The sequence below is a fragment of the Argentina silus genome, assembly GCF_951799395.1.
Source record: "Argentina silus genome assembly, chromosome: 16".
NCBI lineage: Eukaryota > Metazoa > Chordata > Actinopteri > Argentiniformes > Argentinidae > Argentina > Argentina silus.
The window spans coordinates 771,946-798,987 of NC_139670.1; the positions used below are offsets into that span (position 1 = coordinate 771,946).

General features: G+C 45.7%; 2 protein-coding genes across 2 annotated transcripts; one reads left to right on the plus strand and one right to left on the minus strand.

Annotated features, from left to right (window-relative positions):
* Nucleotides 1–224: 224 nt before the first annotated feature.
* LOC310817123 (uncharacterized protein) lies at nt 225–2,892 on the plus strand (the record flags this gene model as incomplete). The annotated part of the gene is made up of 4 exons (XM_083687560.1): nt 225–243; nt 595–672; nt 961–2,207; nt 2,860–2,892. 4 exons carry the CDS (start codon nt 225–227, stop codon nt 2,890–2,892), a joined length of 1,377 nt encoding a protein of 458 aa, XP_083543686.1.
* A 2,242-nt stretch (nt 2,893–5,134) lies between these two features.
* LOC310816971 (myelin-oligodendrocyte glycoprotein-like) lies at nt 5,135–11,917 on the minus strand. The gene is made up of 6 exons (XM_083687348.1): nt 11,797–11,917; nt 9,621–9,650; nt 8,315–8,650; nt 7,514–7,549; nt 5,638–5,712; nt 5,135–5,416 (listed from the first exon to the last, which is right to left on the minus strand). Coding segments are annotated over exons 2-6 (474 nt in total). The 5' UTR covers nt 9,646–9,650; nt 11,797–11,917; the 3' UTR covers nt 5,135–5,414.
* Between the last annotated feature and the right edge of the window lie 15,125 nt (nt 11,918–27,042).

Sequence of the window (27,042 nt, forward strand, 5' to 3'; positions counted from 1 at the left end):
TCTCAGCCCAGGTGACAGGTGAGTGTGATGGAGAAACCTCAGTGACCTTATTTTGTACCTAAATAAAAGTCCAAACATGATTTAGTTTTTAAGTAAAAACCCAGAACTATTCTTAATGTACCATATGTTCTAAATGTTCTAAGTATGAAGTGGTTGTTCTATGTTGTGTTGTAGAGAGAGGAGAGGCTTCAGGAGCAGGTCCCAGACTACCAATCAGGAGAAGCATGGATAATCCTCCAGAGAGTGAGTTATCAACAATGTCTTAAACATGAGTTATTACTTACCTGGATATTTACTAGTTCTGTTCTTGTTAATGTACAGTATATTATACTATAGTATTATATCAATGTTGTGTCAAACATGAATTGTTACATACCTGGATATTTACTAGTTTACTAATTAATCTATATAATACTAAAGTACATGTTGTCAACTCTGGGTGGAAACAACAGAATATGGCTTAAGGTTTTGATATTAGTTGTTGTGGCAGCATTTTGACATGTTACAGTAAAATAAGTTTTATTATATATACATTTATATAATAATATAATTTATATATCAGTGTTGTGACAGATCTCCTGTGTTGTGTTGCAGTGGGAGGAGAGACCTCAGATACAGACCCCACACCACCACTGAGGAGGAGAAACAGCATGGAGTTAATTCCTCCAGATTGTAAGGATCACACATACTGATCCTGACATTATTTATATAATGATATTCAGAACACATTCTTAATTATGTTTATACAGTATGTACAGTATATATACATTGCTTGTTCTTAGATGCTGTAACTAGTTCCTACCCATTGAGTGAGCATTTTGCCCAGTGTCCTGTGTTGTGTTGCAGTGGGAGGAGATACTGAACCCATACTACCGCTGAGAACAAGGAGCCTCCCCTATTTGAAATAGTTCCTCCTCACTCAGTATTCTGAACCTTGCCCTGTGTTGTGTTGTGTTGCAGTGGGAGGAGAGAGCAGCGGTCCAGACTCCCCAGTGTCTCCCAGTGTGTCTGAGCTGAGACTGGTGCTGCTGGGGAGGACTGGGGCTGGGAGGAGTGCAGCAGGAAACACCATCCTGGGCAGAGAGGAGTTTGGGGCCCAGGCCAGCCCCTCTGCAGTGACCCAGAGGAGTGAGAGGAGAGAGGGGGACGTGTGTGGGAGACGGCTGGTGCTGGTGGACACTCCAGACTGGTTCAGCCCTGGACTCTCTCTGGAGGAGATGAGACAGGATGTGGGGCTCTGTGTCAGTCTGTCTGCCCCGGGACCCCACGCCTTCCTCCTGGTCCTATCAGTGGAGCCCTCTAAGGGGGAGGAGAGAGGGGCACTGGAGAGAATGGAGGAGATGTTTGGGGAGGGTTGTTGGGGACACACTATCATTCTATTCACCCATGCTGACAGTCTGAAAGAGCAGAGCAGAGAGGAGTTTCTCCAAGCAGGGAGTCAGGACCTCCAGCAGCTTGTAGAGAAATGTGGGAACAGGTACCATGTCCTCAACATTAAGGACAGGGCCCATGGCACTAAGGTCCCAGAGCTGCTGGACCAGGTAGAGGAGATGGTGGCAGGAAACAGAGAGAGCTTCTACAGCTGTCAGACCTACCAGGAGGCAGAGGCACAGGTCAGAGAGATGGAGGGAGTAATACAGAGGGAGATAGAGGAGAGGAAACAGAGGGAGGAGAGAGAGGTGAAGGAGAGGCTGGAGAAAGAGCTGCAGGACTCTGTGAAGAAGATAGAGGGAGTAATCCAGGAGCACGAGGGAGAGATCAGAACACTCAGTGATCGAACAACTGAACTAGAGAGACAGGTGAAAGAAGAGAGGGATGAGGAGAAGAAAAGAGCACTGGAGAGGGAGCTAAAGATGGAGTCTGATAGAAGAGAGGAGATGGAGAGAAAGCTGAAGAGATTCAGAGAGAAGAAAGAAAAGGAGAGTGTGGAGATGGAGGAGAGACACAGACAGGAGATGGAGGAGATCAGGCAGAACTATGAAGGAGAGGCCAGAGTTGAAGCAGAGAGAAACCTGATGGAGGTCGTCCTGCCTGAGTTACAGAGGAACATCATGATCTCAAAGACCAAGATGCAGAGAGAGTTCAGCAGACAGATGGAGGAGAAGGACAGAGAGATGGAGAGACTGAAGGAGGAGAAGAATAGAGAGATGGAGAGACTTAGAGAAAACTATAAAGAGCTCAAAGAAACTCACTCAATGTTGGAGGAGGTCTACTTGACCACTCTGACACACAGCTCTCACACACAAAGAGAAGGAGGAGAAGGAGGAGAGGGAGAACAGGGGGAGACTGAAGGAGTGATGGGGCGGATGAGACGACTCCTTCTTAGAGGGGGTACAGAGCAGACCAGTTAGAGAGCATCACTTTAGCCCACAACGTGAGAGCAAGATGGAGGTTGTGATATTTGACCCCAGAGTAACTCTGTTGGTTGAGGGGAGACACTAAGGGATGTTTAATGGTCACATGTGAGTAACGGGGTCAGACACTCTGATTACAGTGGATGAATACAGTAGAGTGTATGATGATGTGAGCCTATTGATGTTCAATAAGAGGAATACCTGCTTAAACACCTGCTTGTACATATGAACCAATCAATGTGCACCAGCAAACTGATGTTTCATGTTGAAACTCTCCAGTGAATGATTCATGAGAAATGCACACAGTTTTGTACATTTTGTTTTAATTGCATTTTGTTTTAATTGCAAAAAACATATTTTGTAATTTGTATAGAGCCTTTTCGTTATTTAAATCACATGAAGATATGAATAATTTCCACTTGAATCAGAAGTATCCAAATGTCTGTTAGGTACACTGTCATATTTGTGTTTGTAATGTGTTGTAGTTCTCTCCTCTGGTCATTAGAGGGCAGCAGAGAACACTACTGAGTGCCAGTGATGGTAGAGAAGGGGGGGGGGGGGGGGGGGGGGGGGGTCAGGTAACTCCTCTATGGAGGGAGGAGAGAGGAGGGCAGTTAGAAACATCCATCCCTCTCCCTCCTCCTCTATCCATTCCTCTCCCCCCTCCTCTATCCATCCCTCTCCCCCCTCCTCTATCCATCCCTCTCCCCCCTCCTTCATCCATTCCTCTCCCCCCTCCTCTATCCATCCCTCTCCCCCCTCCTTCATCCATTCCTCTCCCCCCTCCTCTATCCATCCCTCTCCCTCCTCCTTCATCCATCCCTCTCCCCCCCATCTCCATCCATCCCTCTCTCCCTGACCCCATCCCTTTCTTACATCTTTTAAATAGATCTGCTGCATTCCCCTGGGGGGTGGGGGGGGGCGGGGGGGGGGGGGACATGGTCCTCCAGTCCTCCAGGAAAAGGGGAGCCGGGGCAGCCGGTCCAGGCTGGTCAGGACATCACACAGAGAGACTCAGACACAGAGAGACTCAGATACAGAGAGACTCAGATACAGAGAGATACAGAGAGACTCATATACAGAGAGACTCAGATACAGAGAGACTCAGACACAGAGAGACTCAGATACAGAGAGACTCAGATACAGAGAGACTCAGATACAGAGAGACTCATATACAGAGAGACTCAGATACAGAGAGACTCAGACACAGAGAGACTCAGATACAGAGAGACTCAGATACAGAGAGATACAGAGAGACTCATATACAGAGAGATACAGAGAGACTCAGACACAGAGAGACTCAGATACAGAGAGATACAGAGAGACTCATATACAGAGAGACTCAGATACAGGTCAGTATTTAGCAGGGGGCCCTATGGTCCTATGGCCCTGCACCAAGGCACAGCCAAGTCTATTTCTATGGCCAGGCTGGTATTCAGGCTGAGGTATTTCAGGACGTTTACAGAAAGTCAAACACAGCCACTGAAGTGTATTTCTCTCTGTGTTGGGAGAACAACCTCCGTATACTGGGTTAGGGTTAGGTTAGGGTTAGGGTTAGGGTCAGGTTAGGGTTAGAGTGGTAGTGTGGGGAGGGTGGGGGTTAGGGTTAGAGTGGTAGTGTGGGGGTTAGGGTTAGGGTTAGAGTGGTAGTGTGGGGAGGGTGGGGGTTAGGGTTAGGGTTAGAGTGGTAGTGTGGGGAGGGTGGGGGTTAGGGTTAGAGTGGTAGTGTGGGGAAGGTGGGGGTTAGGGTTAGGGTTAGGGTCAGGGTTAGGGTTAGAGTGGTAGTGTGGGGAGGGTGGGGGTTAGGGTTCGGGTTAGGGTTAGGGGCCTGTTGGGTAACACTGTCCTGCCTCTTCACCAGTAAAGACATATTTCCAGACCTGGTGGGTATAGAAGCGGGTTTCACTCCCTCTAGTTATATATAGACAGAAAGACAGTCCAACATACTGACAGTTCTGTTCACCTATACTGTAACACTGGAAGTTCGCAAATATCGCTTACGATGAGTTGTTTACTTCATGGTCTAACTGCGGTGGGACTGCGACGCAAAGTCATACCAGCTTAGTAGGTGTTTTATATGCTGTGAAATTCTGTCCTGCAGCCAGACAATGCTGTTATTATCCAGGCCTTGGGTCACGTCCAGACCACTGTGGTCTGGATCCGGGCCTGCTGGGCTCTTCAGTCAAGCGTACTGACAGAGAGACAGATATGATGACATTATTACACTTGGCTGCAGCAGGGTAGGTGGTGGAGGTAGAAATCGGAGGATGGGCTCATTGTAATGCATGGAATGGAATGAGGAATGGTATCAAACACGTGTGAGCCCGTCCTCCCATTTCTACCTTCACCAACCTCCCCTGGGCTACATAGTGTATGTATGAATACACACACACACACACTGTACACACACACTGTACACACACACATTATCTGGTAACGTTTCAGACACATTTAGAGCATAAAACACAAGCACAACAGTTTAAAACAACAATTTACACATTGAGCAGAAAGAAGGTTTGGGAACAATATCATGTCCAACCAATTAGAGCACAGACGTCTAGAACACACTTGGACATCATTACTATGTGTTGGCATCGCCCCCAATCACGTTGTTGGAGTCAGAGGTCATATGTCAATTTGGGATCGCAAGACAAAAAGGTTTGTGAACCCCTGGGTTAGAGTTAGGATTAGGGTCAAAGGTCAGGGGAAGGTATGAGCAAACAATAGCATCAGCAAAAAGAATTGAAAAGACAGAGTCAGATATTTACACTTTTACAAGATTTACTGATTACTAGTTTTATTAAATCTGGCAAAGTTTAAATCTCAGTTCAAAGCTAAACAGTTTGAACTATTTTTTTTAACATTTTAATTGCTTATCCAGATTTAAGATTTAAATTCAATCTATATTTTGCGCTTAAATATTTATTTTCAGTAGATATAATATATACACTAAATATATTTGTTTGGGTTAAAATTTATTTCAAAAGACTGTATATCTCCTCTAGATGTCCCTCCTGCTGGTTGTCTGTATATCTCCTCTAGTTGGTGGTCCACCTTTGCCTCTGGAAGGGAGTGGAGAGTTGGAGTTAGAACTCCTGATTCATTGATTACTGACTGATGTTTTATCTTATGTACATTCAGTCTGTCTGACAATCAACAGTTATCTGAGTTTAATAAACAATAAACACATTCATTGAATATACAGTATGATGCATTTATTCATGCTGTCTAAATAGTCTGTCCTGAAACCTCCATTCTAGAATTCTCCTCCAGCCTGTCTCACATTTCTGAAGCAGAAGAGCTGATTCCTCTCTCTTCAGATTGTCCTCCTGTGACTGGAAACATTCTGCGGCGTGGTCTGGAACAACATCAGAAACAGAGAGATGAGTTCTGCATGACAGACTACACACATCTGTATGACAGACTACACACATCTGTATGACAGACTACACACATCTGTATGACAGACTAAACACATAAACCTCAAGTCCTCAATCTCCTCAAGGAACCTGGCCAACCATTGGTTCTACACTCACCGAACACTTTATTAGGAACACCTGTACACCTTCTTATGGTGTTTTCTTGGCACACTTTGGGTCCGTTAATACCAATCAATCATCGCTTGAATGCCACAGCCTATTTGAGTATTGTTGCTGACCATGTGCATCCCTTCATGGCCACAATTGACCCATCTTCTATTGGCTACTTCCAGCATGATAATGCACCATGTCACAAAGCAAAAGTCGTCTCAAACTGGTTTCATGAACATGACAATGAGTTCAGTGTTCTTCAGTGGCCTTCCCAGTCACCGGATCTGAATCCAATAGAACACCTTTGGGATGTGGTAGAACAGGAGATTCACAGCTTGAAAGTGAACCTGAAAAATCAGCAGGAATTGCGTGATGCAATCATGTCATCATGGACCAGAATGTCAAAGGAATGTTTCCAACATCTTGTGGAATCAATGCCACGAAGAATTGAGGCTGTTTTGAGAGCAAAGGGAGGCCCTACCCAGTATTAGTATAGTGTTGTAATAAAGGGAGTATTACCCAGTATTAGTATAGTGTTGTAATAAAGGGAGTATTACCCAGTATTAGTATAGTGTTGTAATAAAGTGCTCAGTGAGTGTAGATCTACAGTATACTTGATTCAATGAATCACAGATAAAGGCTTTCTGCAATGCAGGTTCACTCAGACAGAAGGACAGGCAGGGTTTGTGTCTCTCTCATATCCATGACCACAGTAGGAACAGCTTTGAGAATGTGTTTGATTTAATGGGGTTGACACACAGGGTTGGGGTCTCTCTCATATCCATGACCACAGTAGGAACAGCTTTGAGGATGTGTTTGATTTGATGGGGTGGACACACAGGGTTGGGGTCAATTCCTTTTCAATTCTATCGTTCCGTGGCGATGTTGTAAATGTATGCAAATTTAAATTCAAATTCCAAACGTTTTATTTTCGATTGACATTAGAATGCAATGAACACACAGTTGAGTTACTGACTATCGTAACGTACAGTTCACCCAAATACTGAAAAATCATTGAAAATGAATGCTTTTTTTAAATGATCTAATGGGACGTGTAGTGCACTTTCCCCTTATCTGCATTTGACTGAACATACATTGAATGTGATTAAGAAACTATTTATATTCATATCCAGCGTTATTTTATATTCCTCAGATTGATCTGTGCTTCCTCTCCTACATGTATCAGAGCAGGAAGTCATTTCATAGCAGGTTGTTATATACTGCTTATATACTGCTTATACTATATATTATTATATACTGCTTATATACTGCACTACCTGTATATATTGTTCACATTGCACTTTTCTGCTTTTTTTGCACTTCTGGTTAGACGCTAACTGCATTTCATTATCTCTGTACTTGTACTCTGCACAATGACAATAAAGTTGAATCTAATCTAATCTAATGGCAGGTATTTAATAAGAGGAGGTGGGGTTATGCAAATTAAGCATGAGGTGAATAACAGTTCCAGATGTACATCCTGTTTCAACCTGTGGAGGATCACCTGTCAGCAGGTCAGAGTCCAGTAGCAGATCAGCTGTTCTAAACCACCTTTACTGATTGAGTGTCAGTTTCCAGTGTCTTTTGGTAGTTTATACGGCAATATACTGTATATGAATTAACACTCACCTTTACATATTTCATCATATTCTGGTTTCCAGTTTGCTGAAATTGTGAACATATAGGTTATGAGAGCCAATCAGAACATTTGAAGAGGTCATGTGACCAGAAGGCATTAGGAAGTTCTGCAACATAAACACTGTGATTACTCTCTCAGGGGAAAGTAATCAAGCATGATCTGATGATCGGGCATCATCATATGTGTCTCATTACTTACTGCACGAACGTGCTTCAACACACAGCTGGGTCAACATCAGCCTGGACCAACATGCACTCTAACAAGGCTGTGATGGAATGTTTAGAACATGAGTTCTGACTCAGGCTACATCTCAACAGTCCCTCCTAAAGACCTCTTCACCCCCACTACCCCCCCCGTACTAACCCTAACCCCAACCCTTGAGACCTCTTCACCCCCACTTCCCCCCTGTACAAGTTCTCTCCTGTTAATAATAATACAAATAAATAAATAAATGCCTTCTGGCATTGCGACTGCCTATGGCCCCTGGTGTGAGCATTGATTACTTTGTCTTCTGATGACTGATGGATAGATGATTCACTTACTTAAACAAATGGATTTGTTGTAAGTCGCTTTGGATAAAGGCGTCTGCTAAATGCCGTAAATGTAAACGAGAATCAGAATACCTCTACCTGACTCCCTACATGTGAAGGTTCAGAATACCTCTACCTGACTCCCTACATGTGAAGGTTCAGAATACCTCTACCTGACTCCCTACATGTGACAGTATAACTGTGTTGTACAGAGAACACTGTGGGTCATTGTTCATGTTCAGGTGTTTATAATCATGTTACCTTTGTGCCATATCGTCACGGCAGCCTCCTCCTTCTGTTCTCCCCGGATCACCTGACAGACGTAGATCATTGCATCATCTGGCAACCTGCAGTCTCTCAGCCTCAGGGACACGTTGCCTCTCTCCAGATCCTGGATGAGCATACTCACTCTGCCCTCATATCTGCCCCTCCCCTCTGTCACCTGGCCGTTCTTATACTGGTAAATACACTCTGTCTCACTAAACCACCTGATCGTCATGGCAACAGCGCTGGTCTCAAGGGAGAGGCGACATGGGAGGATGACATAATCACGATTATTAGCCAACACATAGTCTTCAGAGGTGAGTTCAGACTGACCTGTTGGTGAAGGGAAACATTTTTAACATCTCTCACATGAACACTGTGTGAATGTACTGTGTGAATGTACTGTGTGAATGTACTGTGTGAATGTACTGTGTGAATGTATGGGGGGGGTCGCTGGTGACTGGCATCATAGCTCCTGGAAGCCGGCTGGCATCATAGCTAAGGTGCCTACACCAAGGCACGTAACCCCTAACTGCTCCAGGGGTGTATGATGTGGGCTGACCCTGCGCCCAGAGCCCTGAGCTCGGTTCTCCCTGGGGGTGTGCACGTGCGTTGTTTCGGGGGGGGGGTATATATCTATCTCTAGCTCTCCTCTGGGATCAACCCTTCTTCTTTTACATGCAGGGTTAGGGTTAGGGTTAGGGGGGGGTTAGGGTTAGGCCAGTATACCATGCATCTACGCACACAGAAACATTCATATAGCTCACATATCTGCAGCAGGGTTTTCCCTGACTCAAAAAAGAGCTTAGGTGGGGGGCGGAGGGGCGGAGGGGCGGAGTGGCGGAGTGGCGGCTGCTAGGGGGGTCTGGGGGCATGCCGGCTTTGCACAATTTTAGGCAATTTCCTTAGACAGGCCGAAAAAAACAGTTAAGGCGGCCGCCCAAAACACAAAGACACAAACTAAAGCAAACACACCTTAGACAAGTATGCATGACATCATGAATAATAATATTCTTTGCGTAGAGAGTCGATCTATAATGCTGGAGGAGGTCAAAGGTGATCCTCAGTAGCAGAGCTCACACTAAAGCACGTCAGCTGTTTCAGACACAAGCTCAACAACACGCCTTTAGTCTCCTAAGTACTAATGACATCATAAATGCTACAATAACGCTTAACAGAAATGTGAAAACCAATATGATAAACGTTTTTTGCTATTGTAAGATTTTTGATTTTGTTTTAAATACCATAAATTCATGCAAAACAAGCAGCCAATGACATGTGAGAGAGTAACGTGACGACTTACCACGATCTCTGGACTTCACTCTCATCTTCCCTGATTACAAAATAGAGTAGAGAGAGAGAATTACTATTTATCATTCCACCCCGTATTCAACACATTCTCTCCTTCTGTCTTTCACACTGACACACATCGATCCCTCTGTTCTCCTGTTCTCTTTGTATACAAACAGGCATGTTCTGTCTATCATTAGAGTAGTCAGGACACACTAACTCAGCCCAGCTAGGCCCAGGTTACCTAGACGATCATATCCTCTAACTCAGCCCAGCTAGGCCCAGGTTACCTAGAAGATCATATCCTCTAACTCAGCCCAGCTAGGCCCAGGTTACCTAGAAGATCATATCCTCTAACTCAGCCCAGCTAGGCCCAGGTTACCTAGAAGATCATATCCTCTAACTCAGCCCAGCTAGGCCCAGGTTACCTAGACGATCATATCCTCTAACTCAGCCCAGCTAGGCCCAGGTTACCTAGAAGATCATATCCTCTAACTCAGCCCAGCTAGGCCCAGGTTACCTAGAAGATCATATCCTCTAACTCAGCCCAGCTAGGCCCAGGTTACCTAGAAGATCATATCCTCTAACTCAGCCCAGCTAGGCCCAGGTTACCTAGAAGATCATATCCTCTAACTCAGCCCAGCTAGGCCCAGGTTACCTAGAAGATCATATCCTCTAACTCAGCCCAGCTAGGCCCAGGTTACCTAGAAGATCATATCCTCTAACTCAGCCCAGCTAGGCCCAGGTTACCTAGAAGATCATATCCTCTAACTCAGCCCCAGCTAGGCCCAGGTTACCTAGAAGATCATATCCTCTCACCTTTACCAGTGTTTGGCCCAAGCCTATATGAGATCTACTTAGTACAAGACACATTCACTTCCTTCAGGCTTAAACTTCCTCCCTCTCTTATCTAATCGTTCTCCCCTCCCTCTCAATGTCAATAAAGAAATGTAGAGAACATGATTAGTTACTTATTAACTGTAATGATACTGTACTTTACTCCCACTGATTCTGGAGTGGACAGCTGAGAGGTCCTCAGGAACATGCAGTAAGATGGCATTAACCTCTTCTGCTGAATGCCCAATTTGACTAATTTCCGCCAAAACAACAGACCCAAACTAAACTGCTTATAACATTAGAAATATGATGATCAGATGCAAAAGCAGGATGCCATTTGATAGGGAACACCTTGAAGTTGTGTGGATATGATCAGATCATAGTTAAGAATAACACACCACACATGACAAGGAGATAAAGTAATCAATAACCAAATTAATAATCAAATGAAAGCACATTATTTATTTTTATTTTAAATTGCTATTTTATGACTGATAATGTGGTGCGTTTTACTTGTTTATCTTGTGCAAACTGATGAAAAGAGAGAGAGAGAGAGAGAGAGGAGAGAGAGAGAGAGAGAGGAGAGAGAGCTCGTATTCAATCGCTCCCTGTGCATCTTTTAAGATTGTGGGACGAACTCCATCCTCTCCCCATCCAACTACTCCATCCTCTCCCCATCCAACTACTCCATCCTCTCCCCATCCAACTACTCCATCATCCTCTCCCCATCCAACTACTCCATCCTCTCCCATCCAACTACTCCATCCTCTCCCATCCAACTACTCCATCCTCTCCCCATCCAACTACTCCATCCTCTCCCCATCCAACTACTGCCCCTCTGGTTCAGATGTAGGTTTGGGGCGTCACTCAATCTAGTTCACGCAAAATCAGATAGGACAGGGCCTGTGGCTGGGGCTGGGTACAGGGTACAGGGGCTGGGTACAGGGGCTGGATTTACTGTCTCATTTACTGCAACAAGTAAACCTCCTTTCTACAAAGTTTCCAGTTCTACAGAGCGGAGCGGATTGTTGAGTTCGCTTTGTTTTCTAACAAGTTCCTGAATCGCTCACCACAGTTTAAATAAAATCCCGGTTCATCGGATGGTTGTCCGCTTTGACGGGCATCAAGCTGCCAAATGTGTCATAATATCAGTCTTTTCGTAGCTAGTAAACAGAGTTAGCTCGCTTTGAGATGAACTTTGACCAAATCCCGAGTTGGAGCTAAAGTTAGCTCGCTAACTTCCCTAGCTCGCTTCGTGGTGTACCTCCTGTCGATCAAAAGTGACTTTCTACATTTTCAAAGACAAGCACCTGTAGAACAATCAGAGAGTGAGTGAAAGAAGGTTTAATTACAAACGGTGTCTTGGCAGGTTCATTGATCCGTGACAGGGTCTGTGGGTCTTCTCTGTCCTGTAGGGAGGAGAGGAGAGGAGGAGGACGGCTGCACCCGGCCTGCACCCCGGCCTGCCCTGGCTGCTTAAAGAGACAGGTGACAACATGGAGAAGGTCTGGGATGTCTGAACATCACCTTATGTCTGTTGTTGAAGGTCTGGGATGTCTGAACATCACCTTATGTCTGTTGTTGAAGGTCTGGGATGTCTGAACACAGCACCTTATGTCTGTTGTTGAAGGTCTGGGATGTCTGAACATCACCTCATGTCTGTTGTTGAAGGTCTGGGATGTCTGAACATCACCTTATGTCTGTTGTTGAAGGTCTGGGATGTCTGAACACAGCACCTTATGTCTGTTGTTGAAGGTCTGGGATGTCTGAACATCACCTCATGTCTGTTGTTGAAGGTCTGGGATGTCTGAACACAGCACCTTATGTCTGTTGTTGAAGGTCTGGGATGTCTGAACATCACCTTATGTCTGTTGTTGAAGGTCTGGGATGTCTGAACGTCACCTTATGTCTGTTGTTGAAGGTCTGGGATGTCTGAACACAGCACCTTATGTCTGTTGTTGTCTCTTGAATAAAGAATGAGTCCATATATTAACTTTACTTGCCTCGCCCCTCTTGATATGTCATGTCGCGATGATATTTTTCTTGATTATTGTTGTATATATTTGCCTGCTGGGACCATCGATACTGAAATGCATGAACTGTAATGTAAGTCCGATGGATAAAAGCGTCAGCTAAATGGAATATTATATGTTACATATATGGAACACACTTTTTAAAATGTACTTGGTACCAGATGTTGTTGTAATTCACACCTATTACAGTATTTAGCTGGAAACACTCATACCCATCATATTAATATATACCATCATATTAACAACAATGAAACAAAAATTGCAAACATAACTATAAAACAATTTATTGTTGTGTATGTTTATTATTTATTTATTCTGTTATACAAGTTATGCTGTGTATTGTATTGTAATGTATTGCATTTTGAAATGTCTTTTGAAAGTTGATTGAATAAATAAAAATGTATAAATCAGTTAACATAAATCAAAGCTGAATGTATTTGTCATATACATAGAATACAGCCTTGTACGGTGTAATGACATGTTCAGGGCAAGCTAGCTCCTCAACAGTGCAACAAAGTAATAATAATAATAATAGTAATAATAGTAATAATAATAATAATATTAATAAAGCAATAATCTAAGTTGACAACAGTATTAAGCAGCAGAAACACAACAACAATAGTGGAGTGGGAAGATAAATAAAAGTAACAATAGTAGTATAGTATGAATGTGAGTGTGTGTGTGTGTGTGTGTGTGTGTGTGTGTGTGTGTGTGTGTGTGTGTGTGTGTGTGTGTGTGTGTGTGTGTGTGTGTGTGTGTGTGCGTGTGTGTATGTGTATGTGTGAGAGAGAGGTAGTGCAGATGGGGAACAAATAACCCTAACCAGGTGTGTTATTGGTTGCTCCAGATTAGTGGAACAAGTAAGAACAACCCATGTTCGTAACGCCCCCTGCTGGTGGTTCAGGAGTATGGCAGCTGTTAGGTCATCCTGAGATAGTAGTGTTCTCTGCTGCCCTCTTTTGACCAGAGGACAGAACCCGTTTTCAATATTTGTTCATTTAACGGAAGACATTTGGAAAATTATTCTACAAGTACATATGGATTTGATTGTTATCTTGTGATTGAAAGAAAAGAAAAAAAAATACAATTGAAACTTATTGTCCAATAAACGTAGAGTATGCTGATTTGTTCATATTTACAAGCAGGTGTTTAAGCAGGTATTCCTCTTATTGAACATCAATAGGCTCACATCATCATACACTCTACTGTATTCATCCACTGTAATCAGAGTGTCTGACCCCGTTACTCACATGTGACCATTAAACGTCCCTTAGTGTCTCCCCTCAACCAACAGAGTTACTCTGTGGTCAAATATCACAACCTCCATCTTGCTCTCACGTTGTGGGCTAAAGTGATGCTCTCTAACTGGTCTGCTCTGTACCCCCTCTAAGAAGGAGTCGTCTCATCCGCCCCATCACTCCTTTAGTCTCCCCCTCTTCTCCTTCTCCTCCCTCTCCCTCTCCTCCTTCTCCCTCTCCTCCTTCTCCCTCTCTTTGTGTGTGAGAGCTGTGTGTCAGAGTGGTCAAGTCGACCTCCCCCAAACACTGAGTGAGCTTTATTGAGCTTTTTCTAGTTTTCTCTAAGTATTCTCAAGCCTTTCTTTTATCTGTCTCTCCTCCCTCTGTTTCCTCTCCTCTCTCTCCCTTTGCATCACTCCCTCCATCTCCACCATACCATTCCTCATTCTGTTCCATGCATTACAATGAGCCCGTCCTCCAATGTCTACCTCCACTGTAGTGTACTCTACATAAGCTAACCCCCCCCCCCCCCGTTCCCCCCGGTCCCCCTAGTGGGCTGGCGTGCTCGTGGCGTTCACAGATTAACACCAGGGGGGAGCAGCGGGGGTCTGGTCTCCGTGGTGACTCCAGCTGTCTGCCCGCTGAGCAGACTGTGACAAACAGCACTAATGGAGACATTCCTCAAACCTGCAGACACTGGAGGCGGGGCCAACTGCCACATGTCACTGGACTGGAGGCGGGGCCAACTGCCACATGTCACTGGACTGGAGGCGGGGCCAACTGCCACATGTCACTGGACTGGAGGCGGGGCCAACTGCCACATGTCACTGGACTGGAGGCGGGGCCAACTGCCACATGTCACTGGACTGGAGGCGGGGCCAACTGCCACATGTCACTGGACTGGAGGCGGGGCCAACTGCCACATGTCACTGGACTGGAGGCGGGGCCAACTGCCACATGTCACTGGACTGGAGGCGGGGCCAACTGCTTGATGACGTAACCCTAGAGCAGCTCCACTGCCCTGCCAGGCTCCGACCAGCTGACCCTTCTAGGCGCCTCTGGGAAGCCTGATTGGTACATGAACACTCTTGGTGCCATGTAGAACCTTTTGGGTTCCATGTAGAACCTTTTGGGTTCCATGTAGAACTCTCTGTGAAATGGGTTCTACATGGCTCCAAAAAGGGTTCCCCTACAGGGACTAACACCGTGTAGAGGGGGTGGGAGAGGGGGTGGGAGAGGGATCTGCAGGAGGAAAGCTGGATATAGGACGTGTAATGGTTAAATCAGTATCTATAATACTAAATGCTAGTAAGCGCTAATAATGTTGATAATCCTGATCATTTAAGCATTAAACATGTATTGGATAATTGTTTATAACAACTGGTGACCTGAGAGTCAGCCTTTGCTCTAATATACATTTTTACATTTACATTGATGGCATTTAGCAGACGTCTTTATCCAAAGCGACTTACAACAAATACATTTGTTTAAGTAAGTGAATCATCTATCCATCAGTCATCAGAAGATAAAGTAATCAATGCTCAGACCAGAGGCCATAGGCAGTCACAATGCTAGAAGAAGGATTTTGTATTATTTTTTTATTAACAGGAGAGAAACTTGTACAGGGGGTTGTGGGGGTGAAGAGGTCACCCCTTATTTGTGACTTGCTTATAACTTGAGTAGAGAAAATGGAACTAACAGAAGTAGGAGAGTACTTTTACGACCCATCCTAAATAGCTACGAACATTTGTTACCTGTTTTGAACTCTGCTGATGAAGGTGGCAGCTGATGAAGGTGGCAGCTGATGAAGGTGGCAGCTGAAAAAAAAGTTTTCCCAAGACCTGACTGTTTCTAACAGACCTGACTGTTTCTAACAGACCTAACTGTTTCTAACAGACCTGACTGTTTCTAACAGATCTGACTGTTTCTAACAGATAAGGATGTATGAAACTTGTCACAGGACACCATTGTTCTAAATCACCTCATGGCTTCAATGCTAAAGGACAGATACTAGCGTGTGAAGAACCCGCCCAGGAGAGAGGGATGTTTGGAAAGCATAAAAGGTGTAACTTTGTCCTGCGCCTTTTGTTTGCTAGAAACAGACGGTCATGCTTGCAACCATTAAAATAATTAAATGGAACATGTATTGTGTACGTGCCTATTTGTGCAGAGTCTCACGAAATACTAAAGTAACCCTAGAACCCTGGTAGCCCTAGACTTCCACGACAAACGTCTTCATCATGTGAATGGAACAGTGTAGAAAGAAACATGATAATGACAGAAATGATATAATTGTATATCTTTGGCTCTTTGGGTTCTCTCTCCTAAGGGAAGTTCCCTTGGCTGTTGTTTGGGAATCGGTTCTCAGTAGCTGTTAATATCTTTGATGTCAAATATAGAAACTTGACATATATAATAACACAAAGGCTGTGTTCCAAAATGCATTCTTGCACCCTATCAAGTACGCTCTACGCTCTAGATAGGGTGCAAGAACGCATTCTGGAACACAGCCATTGATAACATGTAATATCACATGATGCCTGTACAAGAATAGCATGAAGTCACCGAAGAAAACAGAAGAAAGTCCAACATCTGGACATAACAAACAGAATGATACAGGAGAGTGTAAGACAACAGTTGTCAAGAAGACCCTCATCCCAGATGTCATGGGTGTCATGTGACCACTGGAGGTGACATGGGTGGTGTGACCGTAGGCCAGGTGACTGGGTCCACCTTGCTGGTGGTGGTGGTGGTGGAGGTGATGACTGGAGCTGTGGTCTGGCCAGACGAGGTGTGTGAGGAAGGGTTGGTCAGACAGTCAGACACTGCTCAGCTCCCTGCACACGGCGACTCTGCCTCCAACACCAGAACCCTTCAACAGATTTAGTCGGTCCATCAATCTTATGGTGAAAGCATTAAACTCCTTTCACCACTCCCTCTCTCCCTCTCTCCCTGTCTCTATCTCTCCCTCTCTCCCTCCTGTCTCTCCCTTTCTCTCCCTCCTGTCTCTCCCTCTCCCTCTCACTCCTGTCTCTCCCTCCCTCTCTCTCTCTCTCCTGTCTCTCCCTCTCCCTCTCTCTCTCTCTCCTGTCTCTATCTCTCCCTCTCTCCCTCCTGTCTCTCCCTCTCCTTCTCTCTCCTGTCTCTCCCTCTCTCTCCTGTCTCTCCCTCCTGTCTCTCCCTCTCCCTCTCTCTCCTGTCTCTCCCTCCTGTCTCTCCCTCTCTCTCCTGTCTCTCCCTCCTGTCTCTCTCTCCTGTCTCTCCCTCCTGTCTCTCCCTCCTGTCTCTCTCTCTCCTGTCTCTCTCTCCTGTCTCTCCCTCCTGTCTCTCTCTCTCCTGTCTCTCTCTCTCCTGTCTCTCTCTCCTGTCTCTCTCTCCTGTCTCTCCCTCCTGTCTCTCCCTCTCCCTCCTGTCTCTCTCTCTCCTGTCTCTCTCTCCTGTCTCTCTCTCCTGTCTCTCCCTCCTGTCTCTCCCTCCTGTCTCTCTCTCTCCTGTCTCTCTCTCCTGTCTCTCTCTCCTGTCTCTCCCTCCTGTCTCTCTCTCCTGTCTCTCCCTCCTGTCTCTCTCCCTCCTGTCTCTCTCTCCTGTCTCTCTCCCTCCTGTCTCTCCCTCCTGTCTCTCTCCCTCCTGTCTCTCCCTCCTGTCTCTCTCTCTCCTGTCTCTCCCTCCTGTCTCTCTGTCCTGTCTCTCCCTCCTGTCTCTCTCCCTCCTGTCTCTCTCTCCTGTCTCTCCCTCCCTCTCATTCTTGCCTGTCTCACCTTATCACTCTCTCATTCTCACTTCTTCATTTCCTTGGAATCTTCAACGGTTTCAAGTGTCGGCCTCTCTCTCCCCCCCCCCTCTCTCTCCCCTCCTCCCTCCTTCCCTCCCTCTACCTCCCTATCTGGTGAGTGGGTGAGAAGTGCCAAGAGAGAGAGAGAGAACGAGAGAGAGAGACAGAGAGAGAGAGAGAGAGCGAGAGAGAGAGACAGAGAGAGAGAGAGAGAGTGAGAGAGAGAGAGTGAGAGAGATAAAAGTCCAGCAAGCCAGCAGACTTCCATCCGAGAGGAGAAGACCCTGAGACAGCCATGTCAGAAGCAGCTGAAGCAGGTATGGACAGTTTTCCGTCTGAAGGGGATGATTTGAGTCAGTGTGTGGGAACTGGTTCACTGACAGGGTGGCTCTCTGACAGGGTGGTTCACTGACAGGGTGGCTCTCTGACAGGGTGGCTCTCTGACAGGGTGGCTCTCTGACAGGGTGGTTCTCTGACAGGGTGGCTCTCTGACAGGGTGGTTCACTGACAGGGTGGCTCTCTGACAGGGTGGCTCTCTGACAGGGTGGCTCTCTGACAGGGTGGCTCTCTGACAGGGTGGCTCTCTGCGATGGATCGGTGAAACGGAGGCTTTGTGATAAAAAGAGAGAGGATTAGTAACAATGACAACTGCTGCTGTTTAAGTATTGAGCCGTTTATAAGTCAACAAGTGACATTGAATTTAAAGGCAAACCTTCTCACAAAAGGTGTTTAAAATGTCTATACATCTTTGTCTGTTATAGACCAGATTTGAGTAAATTGACTTGGCTATATACTGTAGTGTTCCAGGGGCAACATTAACAGACACTGTCAGATCAAACTCAGCAGTGTTTACAGTGGAAGGCTCTCAGTGCCAGGTCAGTTCCACACCCGTGCTTCATTGTATATATTGGTTGTATATTTCTCACAGCATAATGTGTGTAATATGTTTCCATCTAGAAACAAGCTGCTGAGAATAGATACTGGGTTGGTAGGGTAGAGATGGTAGGGGTAGGGTAGAGATGGTAGGGGTAGAGATGGTAGGGGTAGGGTAGAGATGGTAGAGGTAGAGATGGTAGGGGTAGGGTAGAGATGGTAGGGGTAGAGATGGTAGGGGTAGGGTAGAGATGGTAGAGGTAGAGATGGTAGGGGTAGAGGTAGAGATGGTAGAGGTAGAGATGGTAGGGGTAGAGGTAGAGATGGTAGAGGTAGAGGTAGAGATGGTAGGGGTAGGGTAGAGATGGTAGGGTAGAGATGGTAGAGGTAGAGATGGTAGGGGTAGAGATGGTAGGGGTAGAGATGGTAGGGGTAGGGTAGAGATGGTAGGGGTAGAGATGGTAGGGGTAGAGATGGTAGGGGTAGAGGTAGAGATGGTAGAGGTAGAGGTAGAGATGGTAGGGGTAGGGTAGAGATGGTAGGGTAGAGATGGTAGGGTAGAGATGGTAGGGTAGAGATGGTAGGGTAGAGAGTAACAGGTGAGGGGATCAAATCGGAGGACGGGTTCATGATAATCACATGTGTGTGATGCGAACAGCCTCATTCCATTCCGTGCATTACAATGAGCCCGTCCTCCGATTTCTACCTCCACCAGCCTCATACTGCATGTCAGTGAGTGGCTGGTCTAGATTAGGGCTGGTCTCAGGGGGGGGGGGTCTAGATTAGGGCTGGACTCAGGGGGGGGGGTCTAGATTAGGGCTGGTCTAGATTAGGGCTGGTCTCAGGGGGGGGTCTAGATGAGGGCTGGTCTAGATTAGGGCTGGTCTCAGGGGGGGGGGGGGGGGGGCTAGATTAGGGCTGGTCTCAGGGGGGGAGGCTAGATTAGGGCTAGTCTCAGGGGGGGGCCTAGATTAAGGCTGGTCTCAGGGGGGGCCAGAGAGTGCTGATGGGGTACTGGGAGTCCCCAGGGGGTCTCACCTCCGCACTTAGCATTCCAGCAGAGCTGTGGTGTGTTGATCAGGAGTTTACGACGGGGGGTGACACCAGCTGCAGAATGAGCTAATCACGGTAATCCAATCACCTGTAGCCTAGAAAGCATGTCACATGTTGAGAAACGCAGACCTCTGCACAACGCACGGTAAATAAACATGTGTGAGGACAGCTCTGTGCAGCTATTCACCATTTACATTTACATTTACATTACATTTACATTACATTTTTGGCATTTAACAGACACCTTTATCCAAAGCGACTTACAACAAATACATTTGTCTGAGTAAGTGAATCATCTATCCATCAGTCATCATAAGAAGTAATCTATGCTGGGGCCAGGGTTAGGGTTAGGGTTAGGGCCAGGGTTAGGGTTAGGGTTAGGGTTAGGGCCAGGGTTAGGGTTGGGGTTGGGGTTAGGGTTAGGGTTAGGATTAGGGTTAGGGCCAGGGTTAGGGTTAGGGTTAGGGTTAGGGCCAGGGTTAGGGTTAGGGCCAGGGTTAGGGTTAGGGTTGGGGTTAGGGTTAGGATTAGGGTTAGGGCCAGGGTTAGGGTTAGGGTTAGGGCCAGGGTTAGGGTTAGGGCCAGGGTTAGGGTTGGGGTTAGGGTTAGGGTTAGGATTAGGGTTAGGGTTAGGGTTAGGGCCAGGGTTAGGGTTAGGGCCGTTGACAGTCACAATGCTAGGAGAAGGAAGAATTACCTTTTTTTTTCATTGTTATTTTTTTTATTCACCCTTCAGATGTATGGCTCATATCTATCTATCTATCTATCTATCTATCTATCTATCTATCTATCTATCTATCTATCTATCTATCTACCTACCTACCTACCTACCTATCTATCTATCTATCTATCTATCTATCTATCTATTTATCTATCTCTTTATTCACCCTTCAGATGTACTGCTCATGTCGCTCATATCGTGCAAAAAGGTCTGAATATCCTGAGTGTGATGTAATGTAAAAACACACTATGATGAATCTAGATGAAGTTAAGGATGGCACACCGTGCCTGACATCTAACCCTAACCCTAAACGTTGGCTAGGAATCAACGGCAGTGCATTGAGCTCGACCAGGTAAACATGTGACATCAATGGTTAGGAGTGTAGAGACAGGAAACAGGAAGTAGCGGAGGAGGTGTGTCTTCAACAATGTGGTTGACACTTTAGTCGGGAAAAACGAATATGGTTTCCATGGTATTATGACACATACTTGCCAAGACAATGGCAAGAAAAGCTAGTTGATGGCTAGAAAGACATGCTAGTCTAGATTAGCTAGCTATGCAGGGAACTCATTTGGAATTGATGTATTTTATATTCTCTGACCACTGTACCTTTAAAGTGTTAAAGAGAATATTTTAAAATGTGAAATTGTGTCTCTTAAACATAGTTTAAGTATAAGGTTGAATGTTGTAAGATAGCTGTTATCCTACAAATTAGCTAGCTACTATAGCTACCTACACCATCTATCAGCAGGTACTGTAAGAGCTAATAAAATGCTTAATGTTATATGTTGTTATCTTTTAAATGCCATTTAATGTTTCTGATTAAGTTGAGGTTTACATGGTACTGTCACAAATTAACTAGGATTTAAGCTATCGAGCTATCTGGCTGTGTTGTCATGATGATGTGCATGTTTTGTAATGTCAGCTATGAAAAGCTAATGCTAATAAGCAAACGATAGAGACGGTTACCTCAAAGATGGCCGACAGTACAGCCAACAGTTAACATTGATTAGAATGGTAATATCTGTTCTATCAATTATAATTCTACAACATGGTTGACATAGATGATTCGCTTAAACAACCTATGACAAAATGCACTGCTGGCAAGGTGAATTGTGTAACTATTGAATTCTGGCCTTTTATGAGGGCGCAATGTATGAATATAGTAGTATTGAATTCTGCGATTATCAAAATGATCGACCATAATACGATATCAGTCAATGACGAAATGCAAATGACTGGATTTTGAAGTCACTCTGGATAAGAGACTAAAATGTAAATGCACTGTAATGTTACGTAATGTTTTGGTATGTCAAGAATTAAGATGGTAGTTAAATCTGTAAACTGTATATAGTGACGTGTGTCATACTGTAGGCTTGGGGCAGGGCTTCCTCTGTGCCTGGCGCCATCTGTTCCCCTCTGTAACCCCCCCTCTGACCCTGTGTCATGGTAAATCACTGGGCTGGCAGTAACCCGAGAGACGCAGACCCTCAGACTGCTGTGGAAAGCGAGAACGTAAAAGGAAAGACGAAGGTCTTGAGACCCCGGGGCGATATGGTTAGATCTCTCTGTGCCCCATTTAAGGTGGAGTCGGACTTCTACCTTAATACTTCTAATAGATGCAATGAGAAATAATCTAAATATTGTGTATAGCGTTTTCATGTTCAACCATTGTTACAATCAAGTTATAATACAAATCATGATGGAGAGTTATCTGAGTTGATGGAGATAGTTGATGTCTGAGTTGTCTGAGTTGATGGAGATAGTTGATGTCTGAGTTGATGGAGAGTTGTCTGAGTTGTCTGAGTTGTCTGAGTTGTCTGAGTTGATGGAGATAGTTGATGTCTGAGTTGATGGAGATAGTTGATGTCTGAGTTGATGGAGAGTTGTCTGAGTTGTCTGAGTTGTCTGAGTTGATGGAGATAGTTGATGGAGAGTTCTCTGAGTTGATGGAGATAGTTGATGTCTGAGTTGTCTGAGTTGATGGAGATAGTTGATGGAGAGTTCTCTGAGTTGTAAGGCATTTGTTTGCTCTGCTCAGCACTATTTGCTGAATCAGATTGGGGCTCTTTGTCCTGCACGTCTAGCCCTGAACCCCTTCTCTGGTGGATCTGTATGTGGGTGCTAGAAATCAGAGGATGGGCTCACTGTAATACATGGAATGGAATGAGAAAACCATTCAGCCCGTCCTCCTATTTCTACCTCCACCAGCCTCTTCTGGTGTTACCAGTTTCATGCCAGAAGGCTAAGGCCTGAGGCTCTTCTTACCAACTATTTCTGTCCCATTGAGCTCACTAGAGGCTCTCTCCTCCTTCCCACCACTCCCTCCCTTCGGTTCTTCCTAACCATCCCTTTTTACCTAGAATATTTGTGATGTCCTCCTTTCTACTGCCTGCCCCCAGCCACCCCCGCCCCTCCCCCGCCCCCCCCCTACTGCTCAGCTCAAGTATCCCTGTCTTTCCTCTCCTCTGATTTACGAGTTGCCCCTCATTGGGATTCTTCTTCCAGAAAAAAAGAAGCTCTAAATATAACACATTTGTCACTGAGTATTGAGACGCAGACCGTTGGGTTCGCTGGGAAAAGTTCAGCTCTCAAAATTGGGGTTAACAACATGGTTCTAACATCTAAAGTATTGCACCTTAAAGCAATTGCATTCAATCTGTCCGTGTTGAATTGCTGAACATGTACAGTATTTCATATACAGTACCAGTCAAAAGTTAGGACACACCTACTCATTCAATGGTTTTTCTTTATTTTTATTAATTTCTACATTGTAGATTAATATTGAAGACATCAAAACTATGAAGGAACACATTTGGAATTATGTAGTAAACAAAAAAGTGTTAAACAAACCAGAATATGTTTTATATTTTAGTAGCCACTTTTAGTAGCCACCTTTTGCTTTGATGACAGCTTTGCACACTCTTGGCAAGGTGTGTCCAAACTTTGACTGGTGCTGTATGTTTGCTTGTGTTTACAAAACAACGCATGCAACTGATGAGTTCACAAATGTAAGGCAATCCTTGAAGCTTCGACTGGTCCTTAGATGGTCAGAATACAGAACTATTTTATCTTTTATCTTCCCCCTGTTTCTGTAGCGACTCATGGATGGAGGCTGGTGGAGGTAGGCCTTGTGGAGGCTGGTGGAGGTAGGCCTTGTGGAGGCTGGTGGAGGTAGGCCCTGTGGAGGCTGGTGGAGGTGGGCCCTGTGGAGGCTGGTGGAGGTGGGCCCTGTGGAGGCTGGTGGAGGTAGGCCCTGTGGAGGCTGGTGGAGGTAGGCCCTGTGGAGGCTGGTGGAGGTAGGCCCTGTGGAGGCTGGTGGAGGTGGGCCCTTCCAAGTCCCTCGTAAAACCTCTTAACCGGAGCGTTCTGTCGTGTTTCTCTGAGATGTCTCGGTCCCTTCTGACTGCTAAAAATACCTCCGACCTTTTCATCCCACTGCTCCATCCATCTTCATACCATATCACAGCCCAAGCATATCGCTTTTTACCACATCCACACCCGCAATATCATCCCTTATAAATCATCCTCCACAGAGACGTCTTCCAGAAAGTTCTGTCTCTTCGTTAAGACCGAGCCCCCCCTCTAGTCCATTAAAACCATGACAGCTCTGTGGTCATGGTTGGGGGGGGTGCCAGAGGGGGGTATTGGTATTTTTATTGGCCATAATTCCTTTCATCGGAGCGGCTGATGAAACATTATGGCGGCCCTATAAACTCTCTCCTCCCTCTCAGATTTCCTCTCCGTCCCTCCCTGCCTGGCCTTCTATCACAGCCTCTCAACATTTCTCATGGTCCTCAAAATCATCTCCTTAAAAACTGTAGAAGAAAACATTTCAGCGCAAACAGTGGAAGCTAATTCATCGGTGTCGTTCCTGGGTGATGTTGTGTTGATTGTTCACCACTAGGGGGCAGTCCCAAGGTTTCTCCTGGTTTCATTGGCTAAATCTCCTCTGTCCTCTTCTCCTTCTCAAAGCACATTGGAGGAGAAGCTTCGAGGTTCCTCCCCTCTGACCCTCTCATCCAATGAGGCGAGGGAAGAGAGGACGTGAGGAATCAAGGGAAGACTTCTGAGACTCACATTTCGTTTTGTATGTTTCATACTCCACTTCCTGTCACAGTTCTCTGTCACGGTTCTCTGTCACGGTTCTCCATACTTCTTCCTGTCACGGTTTTCCGTCACCACAGCAACATCCACCCGACCTATCACCGCCTCCCTCCCCTTTGGTTTAGAACAGGAAGGTAGAGCTCTGGTAATGAGTATGACGGGTCTGTCATGGATGCTGCCTTTCACCACGGCTGTCATATGTAACACATCATGATTCACCACAGCCTTAACCGTTCCTCCAGATGCACCATATACAACATGACACCTGTGTGTCTGTGTCTCTGGATCTGTATGGCCATGCTACACCTGATCACATGCCTGGGGCTAAACATAGCCAGCCTGTAACTGAATATATCTGTTTCTACAGTATGAGCATTTAAATAGGTTTAGGGAGTGTGATTGTGTTATGGCTGACATCACACCACTCTTATTTTGAGGTCATATTTGGTTATTTTGGTTATAGCTCATATTGTCGTTGCTTTGCAGTGCATTTCTGCTGAGGTGGTCCTCTGTGATCCTCTGTGGTCCTCTGTGGTCCTCTGTGGTCCTCTGTGATCCTCTCTGGTCCTCTGTGGTCCTCTGTGGTCCTCTGTGATCCTCTCTGGTCCTCTGTGGTCCTCTGTGGTCCTCTGTGATCCTCTCTGGTCCTCTGTGGTCCTCTGTGGTCCTCTGTGGTCCTCTATGGTCCTCTCTGGTCCTCTGTGGTCCTCTGTGGTCCTCTCTGGTCCTCTGTGGTCCTCTGTGGTCCTCTGTGGTCCTCTGTGATCCTCTCTGGTCCTCTGTGGTCCTCTGTGATCCTCTCTGGTCCTCTGTGGTCCTCTGTGATCCTCTCTGGTCCTCTGTGATCCTCTCTGATCCTCTGTGGTCCTCTGTGGTCCTCTGTGATCCTCTCTGGTCCTCTGTGGTCCTCTGTGGCTCAGTTGGTAGAGCATGGCGCTAACAACGCTTAGGTTGTGGGTTTGATTCCCGCTGGGACCATATATACTGAAAAATGGATGCACTCACTGCAATGTAAGTCGCTTTGGATAAAAGCATTCAGCTAAACAGCAGATATTAAGTGTTCTGAACCAAGTGGATGATTGTGGGACACCATGGCGTTTGGGACGGCCATGACTTCATTGTTTCTGATCCATTCAGAACCGATGGAACTGTTCCTAGTTCAAGTCTTGAGCTGCACACACGCTTACTGTAGGGCTCTATTTCAGCCAGCACCAACGCTCCTCCACCCAAACGCCGGCGTGTCAGCTGTTACTGGAGAGAGCTGGTGAGTTGTATATACGTTTGACAAGGTCAAGGTATTAACCTGACACCTGTCTTTATGTCTAGACATTAAACGGGTAGTAAACTGTAGCGGACTGTCTGGCTGCTTCCCAACCTGTTTACTACGGCTGTGCAGGATGTGATGAACGCAAGGTAAACATCCTGAACTGTACTGTAGTCAACAAGGTAAACATCCTGAACTGTACTGTAGTCAACAGCCAGAGCAGAAGTCTGACTGGATACGGCTGTGGAGATTAATAGCATTCCGCAAGTGGTTAATACACCATAGAGGTTGCATATGGATTAATACCTGTTCTTAATACCTGTTCTTAATACCTGTTCTTAATGCCTGTTCTTAATGCCTGTTCTTAATACCTGTTCTTAATACCTGTTCTTAATGCCTGTTCTTAATGCCTGTTCTTAATGCCTGTTCTTAATACCTGTTCTTAATGCCTGTTCTTAATACCTGTTCTTAATGCCTGTTCTTAATGCCTGTTCTTAATACCTGTTCTTAATACCTGTTCTTAATGCCTGTTCTTAATGCCTGTTCTTAATGCCTGTTCTTAATACCTGTTCTTAATACCTGTTCTTAATACCTGTTCTTAATGCCTGTTCTTAATGCCTGTTCTTAATGCCTGTTCTTAATACCTGTTCTTAATGCCTGTTAATGCCTGTTCTTAATGCCTGTTCTTAATACCTGTTCTTAATACCTGTTCTTAATACCTGTTCTTAATGCCTGTTCTTAATACCTGTTCTTAATACCTGTTCTTAATACCTGTTCTTAATGCCTGTTCTTAATGCCTGTTCTTAATACCTGTTCTTAATACCTGTTCTTAATACCTGTTCTTAATACTTGCTCTTTTATGAACAGAAGATGAGAGGAAACCGGGAGGTTAAACAAGCGGACCATTCCTTTAAACAAGGAGATGACAGCAGACAAGGCCTGTAGCCTACCCCTGGCATGGACATGTCCAGCTACTGCCTCCTCTGTAGCCTGTAGCCTACCCCTGGCATGGACATGTCCAGCTACTGCCTCCTCTGTAGCCTGTAGCCTACCCCTGGCATGGACATGTCCAGCTACTGCCTCCTCTGTAGCCTGTAGCCTACCCCTGGCATGGACATGTCCAGCTACTGCCTCCTCTGTAGCCTGTAGCCTACCCCTGGCATGGACATGTCCAGCTACTGCCTCCTCTGTAGCCTGTAGCCTACCCCTGGCATGGATATGTCCAGCTACTGCCTCCTCTGTAGCCTGTAGCCTACCCCTGGCATGGACATGTCCAGCTACTGCCTCCTCTGTAGCCTGTAGCCTACCCCTGGCATGGACATGTCCAGCTACTGCCTCCTCTGTAGCCTGTAGCCTACCCCTGGCATGGATATGTCCAGCTACTGCCTCCTCTGTAGCCTGTAGCCTACCCCTGGCATGTTGGTTGGCCAATCCAATACTGCATCAAGTCTGTATTAGCCCAGTTAATACAAGTATAGGCTCGCCATATCTATAACCATGCAAATACCCTTGTCCAATCAGTGAGGAGCTCTACAAA